This window comes from Artemia sp. Qi Xiang Cuo, chromosome 10 (genome assembly GCF_049724085.1).
Source record: "Artemia sp. Qi Xiang Cuo chromosome 10, ASM4972408v1, whole genome shotgun sequence".
Classification (NCBI taxonomy): Eukaryota; Metazoa; Arthropoda; class Branchiopoda; order Anostraca; family Artemiidae; genus Artemia; species Artemia sp. Qi Xiang Cuo.
The window spans coordinates 51,440,671-51,456,543 of NC_142803.1; the positions used below are offsets into that span (position 1 = coordinate 51,440,671).

A 15,873-nucleotide genomic window follows, 5' to 3' on the forward strand; every position below is an offset into this window, starting at 1 on the left:
TTAAATCTAATGATTAACTTAGAAGTTGGCTGGTTTTCAGCTGCAGATAATTCCACCCCTTCCTCCCCCTCATGAAAACAATCTGTTCCCCTACCCTCTAAGGGTAGGAACTGTATGTACCTATACCTGTTTATTAACGTGAAGATGGATAAACAAGTTGCTAAAAAAGAGGAATTGCATGGGAAATATAGAGAACTATAGCGAAAATCCCTAAAAAAAGACCTTCCGGCAGAGCTTGGGATGGGTCAGACAGCCTTACCTCTCTTCTCTATGGATCTCTGGATCTACAGGTCCATGATGACCCGCTAAAAATTGGCATAATTTGTGTGGCAAAAAAAGGATTTTAGAAAGATTTAGAAAATTCAAAATATCAGTTACATACTAACGACTTGTAAATGCCCTTTTAGCAAATTAACAGATGATGGATTAACTGTATCTCTTAATACCAACACCATGTGTTGAGTGTAAATATCAAATATAACAATTAGCTTGAGGTTGACTGGTTTCAGCTGCGGGCAATTCTACCCTCTCCTCCCCCTCATAAAAAAAATCTGTTCCTCTGCTCTGTAAGGGTAGGAACTGTATGTGCCTAGGCCTATACTGTCAAGTACCGTACCGATGGATACGCGAGTTCGGAAAAAACACGAATTATGTGGAAAAATAGCGAGCTATAGCGAAAATCTCTAGAACCTTGACATTTCGGCAGAGTTTGGGGATGAGCCTGGCGGCCTTAATTCTCTTCTCTGGCGGCCTTGCATCTATGCATCTGAGAGCATCCGCTAAAAATTAGCATAATCTTTGTGGCAAAAAAGAAAATCAGAAACATGTCAAGACGAAGAATAGGGAGAAAATTCCAAGCATCAGTTAAACAGCAACAACTTTTAAATGCGTTTTTAGCGCAAAACAGGTGATGGATAAACGGTTTCTCCTGATACTAACACCATGTGTTAAGTGAAAATATCAAATCTAATATTTAACTTGGAGGTTGACTGGTTTCCAGCTACAGAAAATTCTGCCCCCTCCTTCCCTCAGAAAAAAAGTCAGTCCCTCCCACCTTCTAAGGGCAAGAATTGTACGTACCTGTACCACTACTGTCTACTACTACGATGATCGATATAAAAGTTGGCAAAAAGACGAATTATGAATGAATGAATGAATTTTATTAATAACCTGTCTTACAATAAACAGAAAAAGACAGAGCACGAACTAGAAAAGAAAGAAAAAGCAAAAACTGGCAAGAAAAACAAATACAAACAAAAAGAACTACATAATAACACAACTATTTGAGAAGGTGGGCCCACTCGTGATCCAGGAGCTCTAGTTTTTTCACGTAATTCTGAATTACCTCCTCCAAGGCACTCAGAGGCTCAACAATTCCATATTTCGCAGCAATATGGCGGTTTCTAACAAAAGGCGGCACTTGAAGAAGATATCGGGCATACTTGAAAAATACCGACCTTATGTCTTTCTTGTTTCGTGCACTCAGGAACTTCCAAAAAGGTGACAGGTACAAGACATGAGGCAAAGCTACTACATTATAAAGACGAGCCAAATATTTATGGCTTGAATTGCGACGGCTAGTGACAACACCCGCATAGGCAATGCGCACTTTTTTTTAGAAAGGTGTTCAATAAGCAAAGACTGGGTGTCTCGAAGATTACGACCAATCGGGAGGCCAAGGTACGTAATGTGACTAGACGGTGTTACGGTAACTCCACCAAGCCTGACTGTAGCATTATCTTCAGGGCAATTAAAAAACAAAACAGCAGACTTTTCTACATTAAACTGCAAACCAATATCAGCATAACTTTTTTCAAGACGCGAGAAATTATTTTCTAATGAAGAAAGCAACCGAGACAGATTTAAAAGATCATCTGCAAAACCCAGAAGTGACAGGTCAATATGCTTGCAAATATAGCTCGGATAGATAACCTGTTTTGCATCATTAACACTGTTATTATACAAAGTAGGAGACGTTATAGCCCCTTGCTTAATTCCCTTATGTACGGATATCTCCCCACTAAGCTCACCATCTTGCAAATGAACCCGAAGCTTGAAGTTCCTATACATATCACGTAGTGACCTTACAATAGAATAACGCACACCTTGATTACACAGCTCAACCAAAATCTGGGCATGAATCTCAGAGTCAAAGGCTCTCCTGACATCATACTGACCTAAGATCAAAGTTTCTCGCGAGAGATGAGCACCAAGTAATATGCTAGCAAGAAGATAAAGTACATGAGTGCACCCGAGGCATTTTCGAAAACCCAACTGGTTTTGAAGCATCTCACACTTATAATAGATCTCATCAAACAAAAGAATCTCGAATAGTTTACAAAATACTGAAGATATCGTTACTGGCCGATACGAAGAAGGCTGTTCGGCTGGCTTCCCCTTCTTTAATATTGGTATAACCATACCCAGACTAAAGCAACTCGGGACTATCCCTTGTGTCAAAATCATCTGAACTAGTAGGGCAATGTGAGGGTAAAGAACATAATCTCCTAAATAAATATGTAGAGCACAAATACTTTCACATCCTTTTGCGTATACCTTTTTCAGATTTTTAACGGACTGGCACATTGTGACCAGTGACACTAAGAAATCGTCGAAGGTGTCGGTAAGCATAGAAGCCAGCTCATTCTCGTAATTAGACTGCAGAACTGGATCAGGCGCTTTGAACTCGGACTCAAAGTAAGCACTCCACTCATTAGCAGAAATATTAGTCGTAGGCATGGCTTCTTCGAGCTTAGACCGAAGCGACCAAATAAGGTTCGGATTCTTACTGAGCTTTTGCACAAAATTTTCTTTGAGGGTTGCACGGTGGGCATCTAATACCCAGACTAAAGCAACTCGGGACTATCCCTTGTGTCAAAATCATCTGAACTAGGAGGGCAATATGATGGTAAAGAACATAACCTCCTAAAGAAATATGTAGAGCACAAATACTATCGCAGCCTTTTGAGTATACCTTTTTCAGCTTTTTAACGGCCTGGCAAATTGTGACCGGCGACACTGAGAAATCGTCGAAGGTGTCGGTAAGCATAGAAGTCAGCTCATTCTCGTAATTAGACTGCAGAACTGGATCAGGCGCTTTGAACTCGGACTCAAAGTAAGCACTCCACTGATTAGCAGAAATATTAGTCGTAGGCATGGCTTCTTCGAGCTTAGACCGAAGCGACCAAATAAGGTTCGGATTCTTACTGAGCTTTTGCACAAAATTTTCTTTGAGGGTTGCACGGTGGGCATCTAATGCTTTATTGAACTTTCGTTTAGTATGGATTCGAATCTCGTTCACTATTCCACTTCGTGGCTTCCCGCTATCATGCCAAACTTTCAGCCACAGCTTCGCCGACGCACAAGCCGCCGATAGCTCCGGATTTCTAGACCACCCTTTCACCTGTGATCTATTACGGATACGCTTCAGAGGAACTGCTACAATCTCTGCGACACTCAGAACATGCGATATTTCTGCACAGTACATGTTTATCTGCAGACGTATTTCACTTTCACTGCAATACGAGTTTGCATTTTTCTGCAACAGATGGAAGGGAACTTTTATTTTATTCAGGATATCCCCAGAAGTAGCCGCAAAGAGATTATTTGACACTTGTTTCCAGTCACTGTATACTCTCCATTGGGATCTGCACGGACCCGACAACTTTAGACAGTCCAGTGTTATTGACAATGACAAAGGGAAATGGTCAGAGTATGAACCATCAGCTGCAAATTTTACTTCGTCACTCACCGGGAAGTTCGTTAACACATGGTCAAGATTTGAGACGGTGTTGGCAACACTGATAAATGTGTAAGCTTTGTCCTTATCAACGACATTTAACTGATCAGGAAGGGAGCCTATAACAATTTGAGTCCTTTCAGATTCGGTATTAAGTAGGTCACAGTTGAAGTCCCCTATTAATAGAACTTTTGTATTCCCAGGAATTTGAGCCTTCACGAAACGGCTTAACTGAGTACATGCAGCCGTGAACTTGCTGTCCGAGAGGCTAGATCTATAATTAGTAGGAAGATATACGTTTATTATCACAGTATCGCGAACTTTAACATCAAGGAAGTGTATACTTGATGCTAAAGTTCAGCCTGAAGAGACTTTCTCACCAAAGTGACTAAACCACCAGATGGCCGACCTCTGGATTTCACACCTTCAGCTGGCCGAATAAAACACTGGAGTGAACTTGAGAACTTTAGCAGGTTAGTATTGTCCTCGGAAAGCAGGTGCTCTTGTATACAAATTACTTCATTTGTTATGCTCATAGTATCAAGCAGAACTGTTTTATCAAGTGCTGTCCCATTTATATTCCAAGACAAAATACTACAAATTTTGGGAACGTGATCCTTCTTTCAACTTATTTCTATTATCAGGACAGGCATGGTGATAACATGTGTGCCTAGTCTAATTGCAGTTCAGGCACCGAGTAGGATTTTCATAAGGGTTTTCAGGGGAGCTTATGTGGCCAGTTTCTCCACAGCGGCTACAAGTTTCAGCTTCCTTACAGTCCGCCGCTATGTGCCCCACATGATGACACCAATAACACCTTCGAGGCAAAAAGCGGAATTCTTCTAGACGGAATAGTTCGAAACCAATTTTAATCGGGATCGTTAAGGCAGCGGACAAAGCAATTTTAGAGGGGTAATACATTTTAAACGCTTGCGAATTGCCACACTTGATTGCTTTTTCACAGTCTTTTGACAGATTTTTCAGATGGTCCTCTGTCACGTTGCTGGGGAGACGTTTCACTATGCCGATGAACTGGGAATTAACAAGTCGATTGTCAATTTTATGGCTAATTTTGAGGGCAGCCGAGACTTTTTCTGCTGCCTACTTTGAAGAGACTGACAGTTGCCATTCCTTATTTCTCCGCCTGAGCACTGCATCCGCTAATGTTATATCACCCGGTGCCAAGCTTGTTATAAAGGCCTTACGCTTGTTATAAAGGCCATTATGTGGAAAAATACCGAGCTATAGCGAAAATCTCTAGAACCTTGACATTCCGGCAGAAATTGAGATGAGCCTGACGGCCTTACCTCTTTCCTCTGTGGATCCATGCATCTATGAGGACCCGCTAAAACGTGGCATAATTTTGTGGCAAAAAAGAGGCTAAATTTTGTGACAAGAAGAGACTAAAGAAGAAGATTTAGAAGAAGACGAAGAATCAGAAGAAAACTCCAATTATCCGTTAGATACTAAAAAGAGACAAGAAGAGACTAAAGAAGAAGATTTAGAAGAAGACGAAGAATCAGAAGAAAACTCCAATTATCCGTTAGATACTAAAAAGAGACAAGAAGAGACTAAAGAAGAAGATTTAGAAGAAGACGAAGAATCAGAAGAAAACTCCAATTATCCGTTAGATACTAAAAAACTGTATGTAGGCTTTTAGCAAATTAACAGATGACCAATTAACTGTTTCTCTTGATAAAAACACCATATGTTAAGTGAAAATAGCAAATCTAATAATTAACTTAGGAGGTTGACAGGTTTTCAGCTGATGATCATAGTATAATTTAGTTAGATATGATGGTATAAAATTTAATTAGATCTTTATTTAAAGAGAAAACTTAAAATAAATTTAAGCAGAGCAAAAAAAGCAAAAACGGAAAAAAAAGTTGGAAAACGGAATACAATATATGAAACAGGTAATATAACAAATTGAAAGAGGCAACATAATAAACAATTGGAGGAAAAGGGGGAAACAATAAAATGATATAAAATTTAATTAAAACTTAGATTGTTAAGAAGAAAAATTTTAAGCTCAAGGAGGTGAAAAGAAAACACGATACTTGAAAAAAAGGTAATATAACAAATTAAAAGAGGCAAAACAATAAATAAAGTGCGGAAAAGGGGAAAGCAATTTGATAAGCAAAAACAGTGAGTAACATAATGAATGCAATTCAATAATTAAAAAGATGAATGAATAAAAAAAATATTTTTTTCTTTTTGTAAATATTATTCTGTTACAATGCGAGGATTGCTCCAATCCTCCCTTAGCGAAAATTAAAAGATATAGATACGCAAATTTTATTTTACACATTTTAAAACTACAATTTTGACTTAAACTCTTACATAATTAGCACTTGAGTTTTTCTTATACCTCTACGAGATCGGATATCTGGTCCACAAGATTCTTGGCCAGTGAAATTTTGCCCCTCTACCCCCTGTAAAAGTGCTTTCGAATTTTTTCGTCATTAACGATTCATCACCGTTGCCAACCGGAACTTTCCGTCCGAACAGAGGTATAAGAATGACTGGTCACCGAATCTATGGGAATTGAGGATGACAAAAGGGTGATTTGGACCTTCTTTTCTCTCAGTTTTTTATGATTTCTACTTCTTTTTATTAGTTTTTTTTTACTTTTCGGCCACTGTTCAGCCGAAGAAGCATTAATTTTTTCTTCTATTTTTATGTTCACGCAATTGGCTTCTTTTTTAAGGTGGTTGAAAACTTCTTTCCTCATCTTGATGGTAATTTCCCACTGACTGGACAAACGATCTAGCAGTCTAGAAATACCGTAGTCTAGAAATACCGTTAATGTCTAAACCCCAAAAAAACTTCAAGCGACACCAATATGGCTTTCGGTCAAAATTTTCAACTTCTCATGCTCTAATTGACGCCACAGAGTTCACCCTCTCACAACTTGACCTTAAAAAACTGTATTGGGCTTATTTTTGGATTTCTCTAAGGCCTTTGACACGGTCGATCATAGTATTTTAATAAGTAAATTAAATAGTTACGGTATTTGTGGTATTCCCCTCTCTTGGTTCGACTCTTATCTATCTTTAACGGTACAGAGTGTGAGCTTAGGTGGAGTATCTTCTCAGCCCTTGCCTGATCGGAGGGGTGTCCCGCAAGGTTCCGTTCTAGGCCCAATTTTATTTCTCCTATATATCAATGATCTTGTTATGGACCTGGGTCCATCAGTGTATCCTGTACTATTTGCTGTTGACAGCAACTTCTTCATCACTGGCACCAATTTACAATCGGCAATAACCTCTGCCCAATTCCTTCTGAACAGATTCCAGGCGTGGTACCTTACGAATAACCTGACCATTATTAGCAAAAAAAAGTCAAAAAGTATTATTTAGAACCCCCTATAACAAAGACGTAATTCAACCTGCTCTTGGTCTCAAGTACTCCTCCGACATCCTCCCACAAGTGGAGGTTGCCAAGTTTCTTGGTGTATTTATTGACTCAAGCTTGTCATTCTCTAATCACATTTCTTACATCACAGCAATAATTTTGAGACAAGTAGCTATGATTAAACGTGTGAATTAGTTTCTTCCTTCTGATATCCTAGTTACCTCTATTATTCCTTTATTTTTCCTTACTTTTCTTATTGGGGATCAGTTTGGGGAAAAACAAACCGGTCCTTCACTAAAAAACTCAAATTTGTCCAAAACCATTCCATTAAAGCAGTTTTTCGGCTTCTATATTCAACCCGTGATTTGTACTCAGATTTTGGTATAGCTCCACTAGATCAAATCATACAAAACTAAACTTATCGCTTGCTTACTCTGCTTTACACAATAATATTCCTCCTCAACTACTAACCTATTATAATATTAATATTTCGGAAGCCCACTGGCTCCGTTCATCCAATAGAGCCTTTATAATCCCTAAATGTGTTTCTAGTGCTGCCTAGCAATCTCCCATTTACAAATCTATTATTCAATGGAACAAAATACCCTCCCGCGTTGAACTAGCCACAAGTTTCCGCACGCGGTACAACAATACAACAAAACTTGACAATATAATTTAATCTTTTAACTCTTAACCAATTTGCTTTAATTACCAACGTTTTATTCTTCTTTCTTTTTTCAGTGTCACTTTAATTTTTTTTTCTACTTTTTTTTTTTTGGGGTCCTTAACAAGTTCTCTTCTAAGATCTTTATCGTTATTGATGTTATGTGTTATGTTTCATTTTTATTCGAATAAATTGAATTGAAATTGAATTGACTATTTTCCTATCCTATCTTTACATTCAGGTAAACCGTTTCTTAAGGAGAAAGTTGAAAAAAGCTAAAGGTATGAAGTACCTTCAAATATTCCATGATTTTATTGCGAATATTATACCACTTTTCCACAAATGTTTATACATGCTGTAAGGTCCTTCATCAAAGAGCTTTGGCTCGGCATCTTCGAACACTAGCCATCTTTATTGTTGATGCATAGTGCCTTCATTACTGATACAATGCACAATGATTGCCAGATGAGTGGCGCGTTTGTGCCAGCATCGTGGCACTGGCCCACGCTAACAACAGACGGTCTAACTGTTAACCAGTAGTAATAGATTACCTACAGCTGCGCTATTATATGATACAGTGTTGCCAACTTGCACCCTTTTCGTGTGAAATGCGCTGTTTTTACCTCAAAGGTGATACGGAAGAGTGAAAATCACTCTTTTTTGGTGTCAGTTTTTATTCGCTTTAAAAGTCAGTAGTTGGCATATTCGTCAAAAGAGCATTTAACCGAAGGAAAAGGGGTACCAACTTGCACACTTTTCGTGTTCAATGCACTCTTTTTCCCCTCAGAGCGCGTTCAGAAGAGGGGATGCGCAAATTTTTTACTTGCACTCTTTTTGAGCAAAAATCACTCTTTTTTGGCCTTGATTTGCACTCTTTTTTGACGTCGCCAGTTGGCAACCCTGATATAACAGACTATGCTTAAGAATCAGTAAACAAGGATTTTTTCTGTAAACCATACAAATTTGATGATGAGCGAAGGTATTCTTCTTTCGCCTTAAATTTGTCGTCTCCTATAAAAACTTGGGTTCTCTCGCCACTGAAGAGTTTAAAGGGGGTCACCATCGACTGCCACTACGCTAACTAAGCTCAAGATGTCCGATAAAAGCAAAATAAAAACAAATCAAACGAATTACACAAAAAGCAAAAATTATGACGAAATTTAAAAAAACTACTGAAAATGAACTTCATATTTTTGACGCAGCTAGCCTCCTATCCGCCTTTGGTTTATGTTTCGCCCGTAACTCTACCTCCTGACGTCTCCCATTGAACGTATGTCTTTATTTCTGAAACCGGCCTTAGTAACTACAACAGACCATTTTAGCTCGGAATTAGATCAATAATAGCATTATTCTGTTTTATTCAAACGATGAAAACATTTATAATTTTTATTCATTTTGTTTGTTAAATTAGTATATCTATTCAGAACTTATTTAAGTATTCAGAACTTATTTAAGTAATATCTTTGCAATTGGCATCTTTCTCAGATTCATTTTGTTTGTTAAATTAGTATATCTATTCAGAACTTATTTAAGTATTCAGAACTTATTTAAGTAATATCTTTGCAATTGGCATCTTTCTAAATATGTATCGATACATATTTATGTATCGATACATATTTTTAAGGTAAAATGCACTATATTTCTCTCTTTTTCCTTGATGTCTTCTTTTGTTTTCATCCCTTTTTCTCTTTTTCCTTGATCTCTTCTTTTATTTTCATCCCTTTCTCTCTTTTTCCTTGATGTCTTCTTTTATTTTCATCCCTTTCTCTCTTTTTCCTTCATCTCTTCTTTTATTTTCATCCCTTTCTCTCTTTTTCCTTCATCTCTTCTTTTATTTTCATCCCTTTCTCTCTTTTTCCTTGATGTCTTCTTTTATTTTCATCCCTTTCTCTCTTTTTCCTTCATCTCTTCTTTTATTTTCATCCCTTTCTCTCTTTTTCCTTGATGTCTTCTTTTTGTCTCAGCTCAAATCGATGGATTAACTCTCCATTTTTTTTTGTGAAATAATTACTTTTTCCTCACAACAAAACGACGAACACAAAACTTTCTCACAACAAAACTAAGACTAGTAACCCCCACCCGCTCCCCCTCTGAGATCTCGAAATCTTCATCATTGTTCTTCAATATTTTAAATTAAAATATAATTAATTTATTTTTCAATTCGTACCGCTTCCAAACATCAGTATCCCCCATCTTAGAAGTGGTAAGGTAAGAAGCAATTCTTGATCGACTCAACGATGTGCATTCTGATTTAGCATCTATCTTAATAGATGCATTGATATTGTATAATGCATCTATCTTATACTACATCCTTAGATAAATCCAGAATTGGGATCTATTCTGGAAAAGTATTTTGCTCCGTTTAAAGTATTTTGCTTTTTCAAAAGCGGGTTGTTGATGTATTGCAGGTCAAAGTGGTTAAAACGGGTATTTGATCATTACGCATACCTAATATCGCATAATTGTTCGGTAGTGGGGTCGTTTGATAAATTTATTAACGTCGATATGATCAGATGCAAAGCCAGAGGACCCCTTCTTGTTTTTTCTGTTTACTAAATCTTGACGTATGTAATCGAAGGACGAATTACTTAGGATGTGTGCTTTTCTGAAAGTGTTTAATATAGAGGAAAATAATCTGAAAAGTAAAGAGTTACTTCTATCTATCTGTAAGGCAAAGTGTTATTGTAATTACCTGTTAAAATTGCTCCTTTTGGGATTTTCGCTCCAAGCTCCAGATATTGTTGTGGATTTTTGAGAAAATTAACAAATTCCATTATCTCAATTTTCGCCTCTTCACAGCCAGCAACATCCTTGAATTGAACACCAATTTCAGCTGAATTTATCATCTTAGCTGTAGACTGCATGACGCCACCAAAAAGACCCCCACCTTTTTTACCTGATCGGGTGCGTCCGCCTGGTCCTCCCATGCCTCCCATACCTCCGAGGCCTCCCATCATATTACGCATCACAAAAATGATAAAACCTGAAAAAAAAATAGAAATGAGGCAATTCAATGGGTACCCGAGGATGCAACAGATCTGTTTCAGTTCCAGCTGATTCCAATTCCAAATAAAATGATAAATAAGCAGTCAACAAACAAATGACTGTCTAATGGTACTGGTGCATTATATATAACACACGAAAGAAGTCAAGTTTGGTTAATGCTAATGAAATAAAATAGGATGAAAATATAATAGTTTAGAAACAAATTTGGGCTATATATTTGCACATTAGGGAGGGTGGGGGGTAGAGAATAGCATATATTAAATACGTAACGTAACCTAACCTAACCTAGGTAGCCTACCTATTTCGCCCCCTAAACCCCAAAAAACAACAGTTTAAATATTTTAAACGCGATGAGAAATCACGCTTTGCGATCCATTATCTCTAGTAAATATCCGTTTGACGGGTTTCCATTTGTATTTCCTTGTACAGTCTATAGCGCTGTGTTATATGTAATGCACCAGTACCTATCTAATTTGGGGTCAACTTCACAAGTTGATGATTTTAATCCCCCAAGGGTGAGGATCAATACTCCACAATGACAAAAGCCAAAAGGCACGTACAAAAGAATAACTTGTTCCTGTAGGGCCCAAGTAAAAACACGAGGAAAAAATACGCAAATAATACTGGGGATATCATATATTCGAAGAAATTTTGAAAATCATTTCAAGCAAGAGGAAGGTGGGATCTCCTCCAATTGACTAATTGGGTGCTAAAGTACGCTTATACTCCCGCACAAGAAGAAAAATTCCGAAAATATAGATTTCTTCCATTATGTGGCTGGCAAATTAGATGCAAATAATATCAAAATACATACTAAAATATTGATATATAAATAATACCTAAAATAAATAAAAATATTAATCAAATGCATCAAAATATAAACTAAAATTTGCTTTTATCAAAATAAATGCAGATTGAGCTAAAATCTCCTACGTACCAACCAGCATTGAATAATGATTTTTTATATTTATATACAGATAAATATCTTACAGAAGACTAATTTAACTAACTGGATGCCAGAGTAAACTCACACTTACGCACAAGGAGTGAAATGTTTTAAAATTCTCTCCATTACGTTTTATCATGTTAATAAATTTCGAAAATAAGTGGCTAAAAACCCACTGAATTCCCCGTCTAGTTCAAAATGAGTCTTGGCCGCGCCGATATGACGGCGGCGAATGTGTGATTTAGTATCGGCGGCGGCGCGCCGAATTTTTTTTGCGGCACGCCGCCGATTTCTGACCGGCGGCGCGCCACGGTGCGCCGATTTTTCTGATTATAAATTATAATAAAATTCTATTTCACCAAGCACGTTCAACCTCAACTTGATTTTAGAAAGGATTTTTAAATGGTTGGCTAAATACATGCGAGAACAATATGATAAAAAAGGAATTTGTAGGGCCATGCGGAAACTGTTTATGTTCACAGTCGATCAGACCAAGAAGAATTCTTATTTTTAGCCACTAGACCCAGGGAAACCTGTGTTGTGTTTATGTTTAGCATCGCATTGTCCCTATAAAATCTCGTGTTTAGTCATTTTCTTCTAATGATTTGGGCTAATGTGTGTATAACTTTCAAAGTTTGAAGTTCAAACATCTCCTGTTCATCAAATATATACGAAAAGGAAGTAAAAAAAAACAAATAACAACAGCAAAAAAACATTGTATACAAGTCAAATACCATGGCTTAACAACACCAAAAATTTGAAATCAGCGGTTACAAGAAGGTAAATTCAGAGATGACACTCCGAACAAGTTTATTGTTGTCATGGACAAAAGTGAATTTGTTCACTCTGCTTGAAGCCATCATTGATCTTTTTGCCATCATTATTAGTCCTGTCGTGCTAAAAAGCCGTTTAGCTGGTGCACTTGTGGCTGGTACAGCCAGAACTTGACGAGCGTAAACTGCCACTCGCGGGATCTGATACTAGCGTTGGACCTTAGGGTCCCACAGAATGCCACAGGTGGACTTCTTCTTTGTATCTGCTGAAATGAGTTGTTTTTATCAGAGAGAACTAATCTGCACCTTTACCATAGGGCCCCTGCGCCCTTCACTGCAGGGGAACTAAACTGCACCTTTACTCTCTTTTCTTATCAACACTGAATAACCCTCCAAAATCCTTTTCTGAACAAAGTGTTCGAGTTATGAAGTTTCAAGTCAAAGTTTAAGGCTACTTCAACTTCAATGTGCTCTGCTCAATGTGCGAAAAAAAATTTATTTCATTTCTATAGATATATTTCAATATTAGCTCTTTTCCAGATAACATCCTGAATTGCCTAATGCTCTTTTACCTACCTCTTTTCATCCAAAAAATCAGAAAGAAAAATGAATAGAATTTCAAAGGTGAAGGTAGAATTTTTGTTTCAAGAAAAATTTCTTCTTCTTCTTCCTACGAACAGATATACATGGCGAGGCCAAGATGACAGTATTTATCTTTAAGAAACAGATTAGCGGGGATGACGGTTGAAGCCTGGAGGTCGATATCGATAAGAAAAAAAGAGAGCAAGGAAAAACCCCAAAAAATGGCGGCGTATTAGTGACGCCGCCGCCGATAGAATCAGTGGCAGCTTCAGTGCGCTGATGCAAGCTCGGCGGCGCGCCACCGTTTTTTTTTCAGCGGCGCACCGCCGATTTTTCGGAGAGGCTTCGGGGTCTACTCTCAAGTAACTTGTTTACAACCCAAGCAAATATGTCTTTCATCAAGAGCGAGTATATTTACTTAACTCTTCAAGCAAACCTATTCAAAATATAAAGGATTGCCACAACCAGTGTACAGAAGAATCTTTAAGTTGCCTCAGATTATCACCAATCAAGCAGCTAATAATTGTTGAACTATCTCTGTAGTCTGCTGCCTCGCGCAGGTCAGCTTTGAGAAAATCTGAGAGGGTGTGCGTGTAACTGAACCCCCGTGTAACTAAACCACCTTGTAACTGAACCACCGCGTAACTGAACCCCCGTATAACCGAACCACCATGCAAGTGAACCCCCGTATAACCGAACCCCGTGCAACTGAACCCCGTGCAACTGAACCCTCGTGCTACTGAACCCTCATACAACTGACCCCACTTTAACTGAACCCTCGTGCAACTCAACCCCATTTAACTAAACCCCCGTGTAGCTTAACCCCATGTAACTGACCCCCCGTATAACCGAACCCCCGTGCAACTGAATCCCCGTGCCACTGAACCCCCGTGCAACTGAACCCCCGGGCAACTGAACCCTCGTGCTACTGAACTCTCGTGCAACTCAACCATCGTACGTTGGTAAAACACAATAGGGTTTTGAACCATAGTTGTTTAACTATGGTATAGTTATTTAACCTTTAAACTGTTTTAAATAAAATGGCCGTCCCAAAATTTAGATCAGATGTATTTGGGGGTAAAATAGGGTGGGGTGGACGCTCTCCGATCACTTTTAACTCTGAAAATGTTCACTGGAAATTTTGATTTCCAATCGAATGAGCCCCCCCCCCCACCCCAAAGTTCATACCAAATTTGTTCTACAAAAACCTTGTGTGTTAGCAATGAGCAACTAGCTTAACTTAGAGCCCTTGCCCCAGATACTGCTGGTGGGGTTTTTAACCCCAAAGGCACGGTTATTTGATCTTCAGACTATTTTGAACAAAATGTTTATTTTTATTTTGATCGGTTGTATTTGGGGGGGGGGTGTGTGCCGGCTAAGAGGGAAAGGCTGTTTGTCCTGTGATTACCTTTGATTCTTCAAAATTGAACTTGAACTTTCAATTTCCAATCGAATGAGCCTCCTTCAAAGTTTTTACGATCATCCCTTCTATAAAAAACCTTAAATTTTAACAATTGGTAACTTGCAATAACATACAAATTGCTGATACAGATGTATCAGCAATTTTTTTTGGAACAGCTTAGCATATCAAGATGAAACTTCTGGGACATCTAACTGCTACTACAGCTATTAATACTGCTACGACTACTACTAATTCAACACTATTATAACTTCTACTGCTCCTACTACGACCTCTGCTACTATTAAACTAGCACTGTTAAGGCTACGCATATCAAGTTGAAAATTTGACAGAATGAGGTATTTGAGGTGAAACTTGAACTAAATCAAAAGACACTATGTGCATGCAGATTTTCAAAATGGCATATCTCAAAAAGGGATTTGTGCATTAAGTTGGAACTTTCAGAGAGTACTTAAAGGGAAAATAAATTCACTAAAAGGAAATATGTGCACGCTCAGGCCTGGATTTACCACTAGGTCCCTAGGCCCGGACCTAGAAGCGCATAATGCTAGCGGGAGCAATAAATTATCACTGAGTATTTTTTTTCCTGACCAAAACTGGACTGATGTGATTTATCATCGCCAGGTGCACTCTGCCGTCATGCTGCCTATTCACAGAAAAGTGACTTTAAAACAACACAGGAATTCCATGGTCATTTATAAACTGTAAGATTTCTCCCAAGAATGGTGGCTAAGAGTTCGGTATTACCCCTCTCTTTCATCACTTTTCGCTAATCAGTTGTGTTCTGTTAACACACAGTTACATGGTTATACACAGTTACAGTTACATGGGGGTTCAGTTACACGGGGGTTTTGTTAAATGGGGTTGAGTTGCACGGGGGTTCAGTTAAAGGGGGTTCAGTGGCATGAGGGTCCAGTCGCACGAGGGTTCAGTTACACGAGGATTCGGTTATACGGGGGTTCAGTTACATGGGGGTTAAGTTACAACGGGGTTTAGTTAAATGGGGTTGAGTTGCACGGGGGTTGAGTTGCACGAGGGTTCAGTTAAAGGGGGTTCAGTAGCACGAGGGTTCAGTTGCACGGGGGTTCGGTTATACGGGGTTCAGGTGCACGGGGGTCCGGTTATCCGGGGGTTCAGTTGTTTGGGGTTCAGTTACACGGGGGTTCAGTTACAATGGAACCATCTGAGAACCTTAGAACGGTTTGCTTGTCACTTTTACGGTACTTCTGGTCCTTCTCTACCTACTAATTTGGTGGTTACTCGCTGATTAATTTTAATTATTTTTTTTTTGTATTTAGTGTGTTTTACATGTAGTTGTGTTTTTTTTGTTATAAACTTGCTTTTTTTCATATTTTTAGTGCGTCATGTATTTCATTTATTTTCTTC

At 38.4% G+C, this 15,873-nt stretch overlaps 1 protein-coding gene across 1 annotated transcript in view; it reads right to left on the bottom strand.

The window, feature by feature from the left end:
* The window catches only part of Afg3l2 (AFG3 like matrix AAA peptidase subunit 2), a 90,420-nt gene that overhangs the window by 42,804 nt on the left and 31,743 nt on the right, over nucleotides 1-15,873 (bottom strand). Inside the window, exon 5 of the mRNA XM_089095494.1 lies at nucleotides 10,453-10,743. Within this exon, the coding sequence (XP_088951620.1) occupies nucleotides 10,453-10,743 (291 nt within the window). The remainder of the gene's footprint in view (nucleotides 1-10,452; nucleotides 10,744-15,873) is intronic.